This window comes from Hemitrygon akajei, chromosome 6, assembly GCF_048418815.1.
Source record: "Hemitrygon akajei chromosome 6, sHemAka1.3, whole genome shotgun sequence".
Classification (NCBI taxonomy): domain Eukaryota; kingdom Metazoa; phylum Chordata; class Chondrichthyes; order Myliobatiformes; family Dasyatidae; genus Hemitrygon; species Hemitrygon akajei.
Genome location: NC_133129.1, coordinates 134,978,134 through 134,991,210, shown reverse-complemented (window position 1 = coordinate 134,991,210; position 13,077 = coordinate 134,978,134). Strand labels below are relative to the sequence as shown.

At 43.7% G+C, this 13,077-nt stretch overlaps 1 protein-coding gene across 1 annotated transcript; it reads right to left on the bottom strand.

Annotated features, from left to right (window-relative positions):
* Positions 1-2,725: 2,725 nt before the first annotated feature.
* On the bottom strand, positions 2,726-12,518 carry LOC140729848 (uncharacterized). The gene is made up of 7 exons (XM_073050058.1): positions 12,476-12,518; positions 10,110-10,126; positions 9,126-9,219; positions 8,940-9,032; positions 7,147-7,151; positions 3,472-3,946; positions 2,726-2,931 (listed from the first exon to the last, which is right to left on the bottom strand). The coding sequence occupies exons 1-7, from the start codon at positions 12,489-12,491 to the stop codon at positions 2,726-2,728; spliced, it is 906 nt and encodes a 301-aa protein (XP_072906159.1). The 5' UTR covers positions 12,492-12,518.
* Positions 12,519-13,077: the final 559 nt, after the last annotated feature.

Genomic DNA, 13,077 nt, shown 5'->3' with positions numbered 1-13,077 from the left:
AACTAAGCATGTCAGGGATGGGGTAAGAAGGGGAGGAGGGGCATTACTGGAAGTTAGAGAAGTCAATGTTCATGCCATCAGGTTTGAGGCTACCCAGCCAGTATACAAGGTGTTGTTCCTCCAACCTGAATTTGGATTCATTTTGATAGCAGAGGAGGCCATGGATAGACATATCAGAATGGGAATGGGACGTGGAATTAAAATGTGTGGCCACTGGGAGATCCTGCTTTCTCTGGCGGACCGAGCGTAGGTGTTCAGCGAAATGGTCTCCCAGTCTGCATCGGGTCTCACCAATATATAAAAGGCCACACCGGGAGCATCGGATGCAGTATACCACACCAGCCGACTCACAGGTGAAGTGTCGCCTCACCTGGAAGGACTGTCTTGGGCCCTGAATGGTGGTGAGGGAGGTGTAGCACTTGTTCCGCTTACAAAGATAAGTGCCAGGAGGGAGATCGGTGGGAAGGGATGGGGGGACGAGTAGACAAGGGAGTCGCGTAGGGAGCGATCCCTGCGAAAAGCAGAAGGGGGGGGGGGGGAGGGAAAGATGTGTTTGGTAGTGGGATCCCACTCCCTTGTCCAGGAGTTGGGAGCTGGGGATAATGAATGACACATGGGTAGATTGAACTGAACATGCCTGGACTCTTTTGATTTTGGTGTTTTATATTGTGTTTCTTGCTTTTTTTTTGTGCATTGCATGGAGGGGGAAATTGGATGATTTTCTTTGAACAGGTTCCATTTCTTCATTTAGTGGCTGTCTGTGGGAAAACGAATTTCAGGGTTGTATACTGCATACATACTTAGATAATAAGTGTACTTTGAAACTTCAAACTTTATAATTAGTTTTATTATGACAAATTAGGTACTTTCCCTCAAAAGAAAAAAAATTGAAAATTTTGTTCACAATCAATTGACAAAAGAATTTGTCATTCAGTGCAGAGGACAACGCTTTAAGATGTATATCCATCTTCCTTTTCACTTGGCATCCCATTAGAACACTGAATAAATGACATTGTCTCTGAGCAGAGTGGTGTATTGTGAGTTAATACAGGATAAACAGTGGCACTTTGTGACTTTGAATGAAAAGAGGAAAGCAGCAGCCTCAGAAGTTTGTGGATCCTCTTGGAGGCAGCTATTAGATTAATTAGAAAATACATAATAGGAATATTAACCAATATTTACATAATTTCCCACAAAAATTTAATAAAAAACTGTTGATCCTATGACACAAACTCCAAAGTCATCCAGGAGATAGGAATGGTGGATAAATGAAATGAATGCTGCATCATTCCAATCACATCATGCGTAGATCCTGGACAAAATAAAGATACTATAATTCACTAAGTTTTCAAAACACTGCTAATATCAAAGTGAATCTAGTTATAGACATTGAATAACAATTTCTTCTAGCCCGATATTAATATGCACAATCATTTTGTTTAGATTTTAAAAAAATTGCTATGAATTGTGCTTGATAGCATTCTCGAGGCACACAATAAACAACATTTCATTTAACTCTGTCCTTCTACTGTTGGCATCTAATGAGCTAAATAAAGCTGATTTCAGCCCATGCGTTGCAGTTGCCACTTGGCTGTTTTGGCAGCCATGTTAAATCAGAAATATTTTTTAAAAAATTTCTCTTAGCTTTTAAAACTGTACAAAAATGTTGTCATTAAAAATATATTAAAATAAATAGAGAGACCTTACCTGAATTTCTGGTAAATTAAGATTTCTGACCAAATTCAAATGAGAAAAATATAGTTTTTCCAGAATGTAATCCATGTGCACAAAAATTGTACTGAATTTTTAAAACATTTCATATTTAATATGAAATATTAAATGAAATATATTTCATATAAGGCACAGAGTCGACTGTACTTCCTAAGAAGGTTGGCGTCATTCAATGTCTGTAGTGAGATGCTGAAGATGTTCTATAGGTCAGTTGTGGAGAGCGCCCTCTTCTTTGTGGTGGCGTGTTGGGGAGGAAGCATTAAGAAGAGGGACGCCTCACGTCTTAATAAGCTGGTAAGGAAGGCGGGCTCTGTCGTGGGCAAAGTACTGGAGTGTTTAACATCGGTAGCTGAGCGAAGGGCGCTGAGTAGGCTACGGTCAATTATGGATAACTCTGAACATCCTCTACATAGCACCATCCAGAGACAGAGAAGCAGTTTCAGCGACAGGTTACTATCGATGCAATGCTCCTCAGACAGGATGAAGAGGTCAATACTCCCCAATGCCATTAGGCTTTACAATTCTACCGCCAGGACTTAAGAACTTTTTAAAAGCTATTATTAATGCTTTTTGAGATAGTGATTTAGATGCTTATCATATTTTTTACTGAGTTAAGTATTGTATGTAATTAGTTTTGCTACAACAAGTGTATGGGACATTGGAAAAAAAGTTGAATTTCCCCATGGGGATGAATAAAGTATCTATCTATCTATCTATTACTTAGCTACATAAGTTTCTAATTTGGAATCGTCTGATCATGAACAGTAGTAGGGAATTTGCCAATCATAGATCACATACCACCAATAATATTCACTTTACTAAGAAGAAATAAATTGGTCTGAATGGTTTGGGCATTCCTAAATTAGACAATAGTTAGAGGTTTCAACAGGTTTTTAAAACTTCCAAATATGGTATCCATGGAACAAAGAGGAAACAAGTAATAGTTATCATTGTATCATTTGTATACACTTAGATACAAGGGAAATCAATCAAATTACCTCACAAAAGCTGAAATAGCAATTATGTCCAGTACTTCCTCCAATCCATAAATTACCAGCAGGATTGCATTGATTATTACGTCCGCTCTCAGCACATAGGTCTGCCACAACAAGTAGTACAAGGAAAACAACATACTTCCAATTGTCAGAACCATGTTAATAACTATTGGAATTGCTTCTTCAGTCAGGTTCCCTTTGAAACCTGGAAAATAATGAAAAATCAATCCAGCTTTTACGATGTTACTGTAGCGATGTACTACATACAAAGCTAGAGACGACACGCAGTCGGTAAGTCGTTTCGAGACTAGTTTATTCAAACTTCGCAGCACTGGCATTTAATCCCTAGCGCCCGCCCTCTCCGGGCGGAAATGACATCAGAGGTGCATTACCAAAGTCTCTCCCCGTGCGCTGGCTATTTGCGAGCCAGTTCACTTGCGCAGAAAGTGGGTCGCCACATAACCCCCCCCCCCCCAAGAACCGGCGAGACACCCCCCCAATGTCCACAGTCTGGATCAGCCTCTGTTTGGGAGGTCTGCCTCTGCACCGCGGTGCCTGAACCTCAACCGGCTGCGCCAAGTCCACATGGGCTGGTTTGAGTCGGTCCACCGCGAAAACCTCCTCTTTCCCCCCCCAATGTCCAGAACATACGTGGACCCGTTGTTGTTGATCACCTTGAACAGCCCCTCGTACGGCTGCTGTAGCGGTGCCTGGTGTCCGCCCCTTCGTACAAACACAAACTTACAGTCCTGCAGGTCTTTGGGTACATGGATCGGGGTCCATCCGTGCTGTGAAGTTGGCACAGGGGCCAGGTTGCCGAGCCTTTCACGTAGTCTGTCCAGGACTGCTGCGGGTTCTTCCTCTTTCCCCCTTGGGGCTGGTATGAACTCTCCTGGGACGGCCAGGGGTGCGCCATACACCAACTTGGCCGACGAGGCGTGCAGATCCTCTTTGGGCGCTGTGCGAATTCCAAGCAGGACCCAGGGAAGCTTGTCCACCCAGTTAGGTCCTTTCAGGTGGGCCATGAGAGCCAACTTCAAGTGACGGTGGAAGCTTTCCACTAGTCCATTCAAATGTGGGTGGTAGGCAGTAGTGTGGTGTAGCTGCGTTCCCAACAGGCTGGCCACAGCCGACCACAGGCTGGAGGTGAACTGGGCGCCTCTGTCAGAGGTAATGTGGGCCGGTACCCCGAAACGTGTTACCCAGGTTGCAATCAGTGCTCGGGCTCAGGAATTGGCAGATGTGTCGGTGAGTGGGACCGCCTCTGGCCACCTCGTGAACCGGTCTACCATAGTTAGGAGGTACCGCGCTCCTCGGGACACTGGTAGGGGGCCCACGATATCCACATGAATGTGGTCGAACCTCCGGTGGCTGGGTTCGAACTGCTGCGGCGGGGCTTTAGTGTGCCGCTGCACCTTGGCTGTTTGGCACTGCGCGCACGTTCTGGCCCATTCACTGACCTGCTTGCGAAGTCCGTGCCATGCGAACTTGCTGGAGACCAGCCGGACAGTTGTCCTGATGGATGGGTGCGTCAAACCGTGTGTGGAGTTGAAAACTCGCCGCCTCCAGGCTGCTGGGACGATGGGGTGAGGTTGGCCGGTAGCCACGTCGCACAGGAGGGTCCTCTCACCTGCAGCTGCAAACCTGAGACTGCGGTCCTGTAGCTGGGCATCTCATCGTCTGCCTGCTGCGCCTCCGCCAGTGCTGCATAGTCCACCCCCAGGGACAGGGCCTGGACAGCTGGTTTGGAGAGTGCGTCCACCACGACGTTGTCCTTTCCTGAGACATGCTGGATGTCCGTAGTGTACTCGGATATGTAGGACAGATGTCGCTGCTGGCGAGCCGACCAGGGATCGGACACCTTCGTGGTTTGTGGTCCGTGAACGCGGTGAACGGCCTGCCTTTTAAGTAGTACCTGAAATGCCGGATTGTCAGATACAGTGCCAACAACTCCTGGTCAAAAGCACTGTACTTGAGTTCGGGTGGTCGTAGGTGCTTGCTGAAGAACGCCAGGGGTTGCCAGCTCCCCTTGATGAGCTGCTCCAGCACCCCACCGACTGCTGTGTCGGATGCGTCAACTGTGAGGGCGGTTCGAACGTCCGTTCTGGGGTGCACCAGCATCGCGGCATCTGCCAAGGCTTCCTTGGCTTTAATGAAAGCGGCTGCGGCCTCCGCCTCCCAAGTAATGTCCTTGCCTTTACCCGACATCAGGGTGTACAAAGGGCGTATGATACGGGCTGCTGAGGGGAGGAAACGGCGGTAGAAGTTCACCATACCAATGAACTCCTGCAGGCCTTTGACCGTGTTGGGCCGGGCAAAGTGACGGATCACATCTACCTTAGCGGGCAGAGGTGTTGCCCTGTCTTTGGTAATCCTGTGGCCCAGGAAGTCGGTGGTATCGAGACCGAACCAGCATTTGGCCGGGTTGATCATGAGGCCGAAATCACTCAGGCGGGAGTAGAGCTGGCAGAGGTGGGACAGATGCTCCTGGCGACTACTGCTGGCTATAAGGATGTCGTCCAAATAGATGAACGCAAAGTCCAGGTCACGTCCCACCGCATCCATTAACCGCTGGAACGTCTGTGCGACATTCTTCAGGCTGAACGGCATTTGGAGAAACTCGAACAGGCCGAACGGGGTGATGAGTGCTGTTTTGGGGATGTCTTCAGGGTGCACCGGGATTTGATGGTATCCCCGGACGAGGTCTACTTTAGAAAAGATTCTTGCCCCATGCAGGTTTGCTGCAAAGTCCTGTATGTGCGGCACGGGGTAGCGGTCTGGAGTTGTAGCCTCGTTCAGTCTGCGGTAGTCACTGTATGGTCTCCAACCCCCAGCTGCTTTGGGCACCATGTGCAGGGGGGAGGCCCATGGGCTGTCGGACCTTTGTACGATCCCCAATTCCTCCATCCTCTTGAACTCCTCCTTCACCAGGCGGAGCTTTTCCGGGGGGAGCCTTCGTGCGTGGGCGTGGAGGGGTGGTCCCTGGGTTGGAATGTGGTGCTGTACCCCGTGTCTGGGCATGGCTGCCGTGAACTGCGGTGCCAGAATCGATGGAAAATCTGCCAGGATTCTGGTGAATTCGTTGTCCGACAGCGAGATGGAGTCCAGGTGTGGGGCCGGCAACTTGGCTTCACCCTGGGAGAACGTCTGGAAAGTCTCGGCATGTACTAGTCTTTTCCCTTGCAAGTCGACCAGCAGGCTGTGAGCTCGCAAGAAGTCCGCCCCCAGGAGTGGTTGGGCCACTGCAGCCAGTGTGAAGTCCCACGTGAATTGGCTGGCGCCGAACTGCAGCTGCACTGTGCGGGTGCTGTAGGTCTGTATCGTGCCGACGTTTGCGGCCCTCAGGGTGGGTCCTGGCTTCCTGTTGCGGGTGTCGTACCCCGTCGGGGGCAAGACGCTGATTTCCGCTCTGGTGTCGACCAAGAAGCGGCGTCCTGACTGTTTGTCCCAGACGTACAAGAGGCTGTCCTGGTGACCAGCTGCCATAGTCATTAGTAGCTGCTGGCCCTGGCCCTTGCAGGGCAGGTGACCAGGGCAGGCGACAACGGCGGGCTTCAGTGTCCCACCGCTGGTGGTAGAAACACCACTGTTCACTGTCCTCCTTACTCCTGCCTCTGTGTTGTGTGCACCCCACTGCCGGGCCTGGTCTGATCTGCTGTTGGGCGCGTGGCCTGGTAATCTGATGGATGGACACCACGCTCTCCCTCTTGGCTTTTCACAACACGTCTGCCCGGGCCGCCACCTTCCAGGGGTCGTTGAAATCTGTGTCGGCCAGCAGCAGATGTATGTCCTCGGGCAGCTGCTCTAGGAATGCTTGCTCGAACATGAGGCAGGGCTTGTGTCCGTCAGCCAGGGCCAACATCTCGTTCATCAATGCTGGCGGCAGCCTGTCTCTCAAACCATCCAGGTGAAGCAGGCGGGCACCCCACTCACACCGCGAGAGGCCAAAGGTCCCAATGAGCAGCGCTTTGAATGCTTCATATTTGCCTTCTTCCGGGGGCGACTGTATGAAATCCGCAACCTGGTCGGCCGTCTCCTTGTCAAGGGCGCTCACCACGTGGTAGTAACGCGTGGAATCAGAGGATATCTGCCGAATCTGGAACTGGGCTTCTGCTTGGCTAAACCACATGCGTGGTCGCAGCATCCAGAAAGTCGACAGTTTTAGCGAAATTGCATGAACAGATGAAGAGTCAGTCATCTTTGGTCCAAATCCCGTTTGGACCGTCGGGGTCACCAATGTAGCGATGTACTACATACAGAGCTAGAGACGACACGCAGTCAGTAAGTCGTTTCAAGACCAGTTTATTCAAACTTCACGGCGCTGGCATTTAATCCCTAGCGCCCGCCTTCTCCGGGCGGAAATTACGTCAGAGGTGTATTACCAAAGTCTCTCCCCGCGTGCTGGCTATTTGTGAGCCGGTTTGCCTGCGCAGAAAGTGGAGTCGCCACATTACAAACTTTTTCTTTTTATATACAGAAAAACAATTATGTGCAAAACCTGAAGCAGCTGTTAAATTTAATGTAACACTAATCGGCTAGAATTTTTCAGATTCAAGCTGTGTCACAATTACAGCTAATTTCAAGACAACAGGGCAGTGTTTTGTTCAGCTGAGAAAAGGAAGAATTCCTACTTGCAGTCACTGTCTAATCATTTATTTTGAAAAGGATAGCTTTGCAAATATTGGCTTCACATATAGTCAACGTTTTCTCATAAATGGAAAAATAGCAGAGAAGTCAGTACTTGGCCCTGCCAGCCTGCTTCATCAATAATCAAGAACATTGCTCACTTTTATTTCAATGTCACTTCCCTACACTGTCATGGTATTCCTTGATATTCAGAAATCTACAGATAAACTCAATGACTGAGCTTTCCCTACTCCTGGGCCAGAGAATTCCGAAGTGAGGGAAAACTTCGAAGTAACTTCCTCAGTCAGGGGATGGTGAGACTGTGGAATATGCTACCAGCACAAGTGGTGAATGTGATTTCAGTTTCAAACCTTAAGAGAAGTTTGGACAGAATGAGAGTAGTATGGAGGGCTGGGTTTGCAGGTTGATGGGATTAGGTAGTTTAAATGGTTTGGCATGGACTGGATGGGCGGAAGGGCCTGTTTCTCTACTGTAGTTTTCTATAACTATGATTCTATCTAGTCAGTAGATAGACTATCTAGTCTATCTACTGGCATGAGGCTAGCTTAGTTTTAATAATCTTTGCTTGTTGAACAAAGAAAAATACGTGAAAATCCAGTCCTGTAATCTGTTTATCAATCTAAATTTCAGTTTAAGATTTTCTTGTGTTCAAACAGAATTACAGTAATAGATAATCAGAGAAGACAGACTTTTGACAGTATACCTGGAAAAGTTAGTGTCCTTTCATTTCTCAATTCTGGACCCAATAAAGACTAATAAAATACACTGTCAGCTGCAAAGTTTTAAATTGATACAAATTTTGAAGACAAAATGATTCACCAATTGCATTATTAAAATTAAAGATAGATATGTAGTTAATTTAAGAGCCTAATTTATGCAAAACATTTTAACATTTCTCAGGATGTTTCAACACAATTCATGTCAATGAATGTGTCTTGAAATGTGTTCACTGACCATGTAAGTTTCTACTTAGCAAACAAAAATAGAGGGGTGCCCATTTAAAACAGAGATGCAGAGAAATCTCTTTAGCCAGGAGTGGTGAACTTGTGGAATTTTTTTATTTTTTTTTTCCTGCTGGCAGCTGTGGAGGGCAGGTCATTGAATGTATTTAAGGCAGAGCTTGATAGGTCCTTGATTGGACACACCATCAAAGGTTACGGGGAGAAGGCCAGGGAGTAAGGCTGCGGAGGGGGGAAAGAAAAGATCAGCCTTGATTAATTGGTGGAGCAGACTCGATGGGCCAAATGACTTTATTCTAATACTGTGTCAATTGCTGTTGTATCTTGTTTGGATAATACATCAGAATTTGTGTACCACAACTTGAATTTCTCTCTATAGAAACAGGGAAAGTTTCTGGAACCGAAACAATTAGTCCCAAATGACATTAATTTGAATACATCTTCCTTACCTTCACACAGAGGCAGAGCACAGAATTTGAAAGATATCAGGTTAGCATAGCTCCAAACAAAATGCTGTGTCAGAACTCAAAAAAAAAATTCACGTCACTGACTGTATTGAGGATCAAATTGTACAGTACAATACATACAATTTAATACAACATCTTACCATGGTATAGCCTTATCACTTCCAGAATTACCATAAGAATCAGAAGAATCAAATCAAGAGCCAGATTTCCATCTGGGAAACTAAAAACCTGACCTGAAACATAAAAATTAGAATTAATTCCCTGAACCCAAAGTTTAAAATGTGAAGGTTTTTAGAGTAATTGTACAATGGAAATGCATAACTTACTTTTGTAGATAACCATTAGCAAAGTGGTAAGAAAATAAAATATATAATAACATATATTTAAGTAGTAAATCATCTGTAGAGGGATAGAGGAAAGCTGTTGAATTTCTGGTTAAGGTATGTGACTGCAATGTAAACAACATATCATCAACCTGGAACACAACATTATCAATGTATTGCATTCTTTCTCAGCAGATGTCTTCAAATTAAGAATTAAACTGCTTCCCAAAAAGATAATTACCAAAATTGATCACTTTTTTCCAACAAGTTGTGTTTCTTTAGACAAAAGAAAATGTTTGTTCTGCATATATGTGCACTGAAAATGTAAGAGTAGAGAATGAATCTTGCCTTGTGGCATTTGTATATTCATACTTTTGGATTCCTACAGAATTTCCATCAGCAAAGACATAAAGTCAAATGCATTCCGGCTCTTCCCCACTGTCTCACTTATATTCTGAACTTGCAGAGTTTTCAAAATTGTTGGGCCTATAGCTTAGTGCACAAATAACTCATAGTTAGAGTATCAAGATTAGTTTAAATTTTTGATCTGTGCTAAGGTCTTAACTTAATGTCCCTTTTCTCATCCAGGGTGGAGAAAAACTGGATAACTTAATTCATTTAGTTTAAAACTAAAATCACGCACAAATATAATCCACAGTGCTGTATGACTGCCATTACCCTTGGATCCACAAAACAGTGACTAGAAAGATCAAACATCTAAGAAAACAAAAAACAATCAAGAATGTCTTGAATCAAGTACAAACTGCAATATTGAAATGCAGAATATTTGAATCCTCTTATGAGCAAATCCTCCTTCACAAGTAGATACAAAAGTCATATTGAATATCATTCTTGTTTACTGCCCATATACTCTTATGCATTCTGGAATAAATGATGCATTTCATTTACAAGCTACAAGAACACAGAACTAGAAAGCACTGATATAATACAGCTCCTGGATATGGCAACTTTTATTCCAAAGGATACAACAGAAGCATAATTCACTGTAAATGAAAAGATAATTAAGTGTTAGTACAAAGGATTACGATTTAGTACCAATTCAATAAAATAAATACACCCAATTACAATGCTTGAGTAATGCTTTCAATTAACCACCTCAAATTATTCACTCTGTTGGCAGTAGTTGCAGAATTTTAATCATTAGAATTCACCATCATTTTACTTTCTCAAGGAAGGAAGTTTTATCCATGAGAAGGTAGATATGGATTCCTTGATTTCATTGTCTTTTGTTTCCAAATGAAATCAATAATATAAATGTATGTTAAATTCTTTTGTTATTTTATCTTGAGCTTATTCACTTAGCTTCCTCAACAAAGTTGGTGCTGAAATAAATTCTTTTGATGCCCCTTTGTAAAGAACATCAGCAATTTACCTTATCGTATTGTGTGCACGCGCATCCTTAACTTATGGTGGAGTCATCAGGGTGCCGTCATGACAAGCTTTTTACACCGATCTTTTTGGTGATTGCTCATCGTACAGCATCTGAAACCTGGCACAGCCCATCTCTCTCCAGGTTTTTTTTGAAACGAGGTCGAGTTGCTAGCTCGATACTCAACCCAGGCACGGATGGACAGCATGCAAGGGAGCCGGCTGGATTCCAACTCGGGACCTCTCACCCCGAAGTCCAGCGCTGATGCCACTACACCACCAGCCGGTATTGTATATTTTATCCCTGTCTAAAACTTCTTCCAATTGTAAGAAGATTAAGATTCATTTTGGCTTTCAATTTCTTGCCTAATGGATGAGTACTTCAAAAGATAAGCAGGATGCAATCCATTCCATCTTCTTATATAGATTCTGGACCTTCAGCCAGACTTTTTTCCATAGACGCTGCCTGGCCTGTTGAGTTCCTCCAGCATTTTTGTGTGTGTTGCTCTGATTTCCAGCATCTGCAGATTTTCTCTTGTTTGTTTGGTAATCTGGATTGTTATGTGTATGAAATCTCAAAAGATATACAGATGTAAATCTGTACAAAGATTATTCAGCTGTTGGATCAGGGACTGGATAATACTGAGTCTGGTCCGCTGGAGGAGTTGATACCCACTCTACTTACCCACCTGGGCCAATTGGGCCAACCCACTGAACCCAGGCATGAAGATAAAACAGACCACGGAGTGTAACTCTCCACTCCCATAACAGCTGAACTGTTACTTACTATAAAGGGGTCAAACACTAATTGAAAGAACACCACATTCAATTCCAATGTGAACTCAAAATGTGCAGTGATGAAGAGAACTAGTGACAAATGCTCGCATTTATTTAACATTGACAATCAAAAGCAAATTTCACTCCAACTTTCCAAACTTGCATGGATAAAAGTCATTTTGGGAAGGGACAAGGTATAAAAAGGAACACATTTCATATTTTGGTTGGATCCCACACTTGGTTATATATTACAAATAAGGATACTACTAATTCAAATGTTGAAAATGCAATGCCAATTAAGGTAGACAATAATGCAGATTCATGTGTACAAACCTACACCAATTATTAATTTAAATTTTAACATTCCAAAACAGAATCCGGGTTTGGATAATCTTTCCTTGATTAAGTTTCCAAATCCACAGAATAAAACAAAAAAAACCAAGCAACTCTCGAGTTTGCTCCAGAATCACCAAAACTTTATCAATTATGCTGGGAAATTCAATTTCCTGGGAGGCATCCTTGCTCTGAGTTTTTTTTTGGGTAATTAATTAAAACTAACAGAATTCTATACTGTTCAGGTGAAAGGATTCCAAAGGACTTCTGATTTGAAACAGACCGTGTGCTACTTATACTAGTAATCTCTGAGAGCACAAACTAGACAAAGGAAGGCAAGAAATAATCTTAAGTAGCAGCTTTGAATAGCACACGAGTCTGATCAGGTAGGACTAAATTCAGATGGGTAACACTGAAGACACCACATATCAAAATTAATCTCCTTTGTATCGGATTTTAGTTGATACTACAACTGGAGTTCGTGACCTAAAGGGTTTTTGGCCACTTAAGTGTAAAAGTTCCCAAGCGTGATGATATTTACATAAACAAACCCAATGTTTAATTAATGGATTCAGAACAGGATTGGGAAGTGAAGAAGAGATGCACAACGTCTACTTCACAGTAAGTTTCAAAAACAACTAAGGTTTCTCAGAAAAAACATACCCCATGTTTTTCACAGACGGAATTTCAGTGATCGCTATACACACAGTTCTATACTCGCAAACAGCGACAGCTGCGAATCACGTGAAGATCTCCTACAAAAACCTTAATTTAAATTCAATCTCATTGCAAATTAATTTAGGGAGAGGAAAATCACGTTGGTTGCCACAGCAACAGGACTCCAATCACCTCACCTTTCATCAACACCATTTTCCCCAGCAGCTGATGGTCCTCCAATATCCCATCAATCCCCGCACTGAGGAAGGAATTCGCAGCGCTGAGGAGGAATGAAATCTCATTCAGCGACACCGGGCAGAATGAATGTTCCGAGAATTTATACATAGATTAGGTAGTAGGTAATATACCTTATTTTTATAAATACAGCTCTGTGGTGGTAAAGTTCTGATTAACTTTTCATATATTGTAAGGTTGGCTTGGAGTTGGGTAGTGGGAGGGTGGGGTGGTAATTTATACGATTCTACTGTGGGTGCTTTTAATTGTTATGGACTGTACTTTTGATATGTTTGCACTGTATAAACCTTTTTACTGTTGTTTTGTCGCATTGTAGAAACTCAAAAAATTAATGAAAAAATTAAAAATATATACAGGACACTTAGTTAATTTCAATGACAGTTTATCTATTGTGATAAGTAAGGTGAATTTTTAAGTAAGTATAGAATATGACAGATTTAATCCTGGCTTTGTAATTTAACGTGGTGCACTCGCCATAAAATAACGGCAGATCTGAAGCTCATTTCAAAACGATCCACTTTATCAAAATAAATTTTATGGTGGC

Coding starts and splice junctions, on each gene's coding strand:
- LOC140729848 (XM_073050058.1), bottom strand. Junction 9,033..9,125: donor GCTAATGGTTATCTACAAAA/GTAAGTTATGCA, acceptor TTTATGTTTCAG/GTCAGGTTTTTAGTTTCCCA. Junction 2,932..3,471: donor ACCCAAAGACCTGCAGGACT/GTAAGTTTGTGT, acceptor ATTATTTTCCAG/GTTTCAAAGGGAACCTGACT.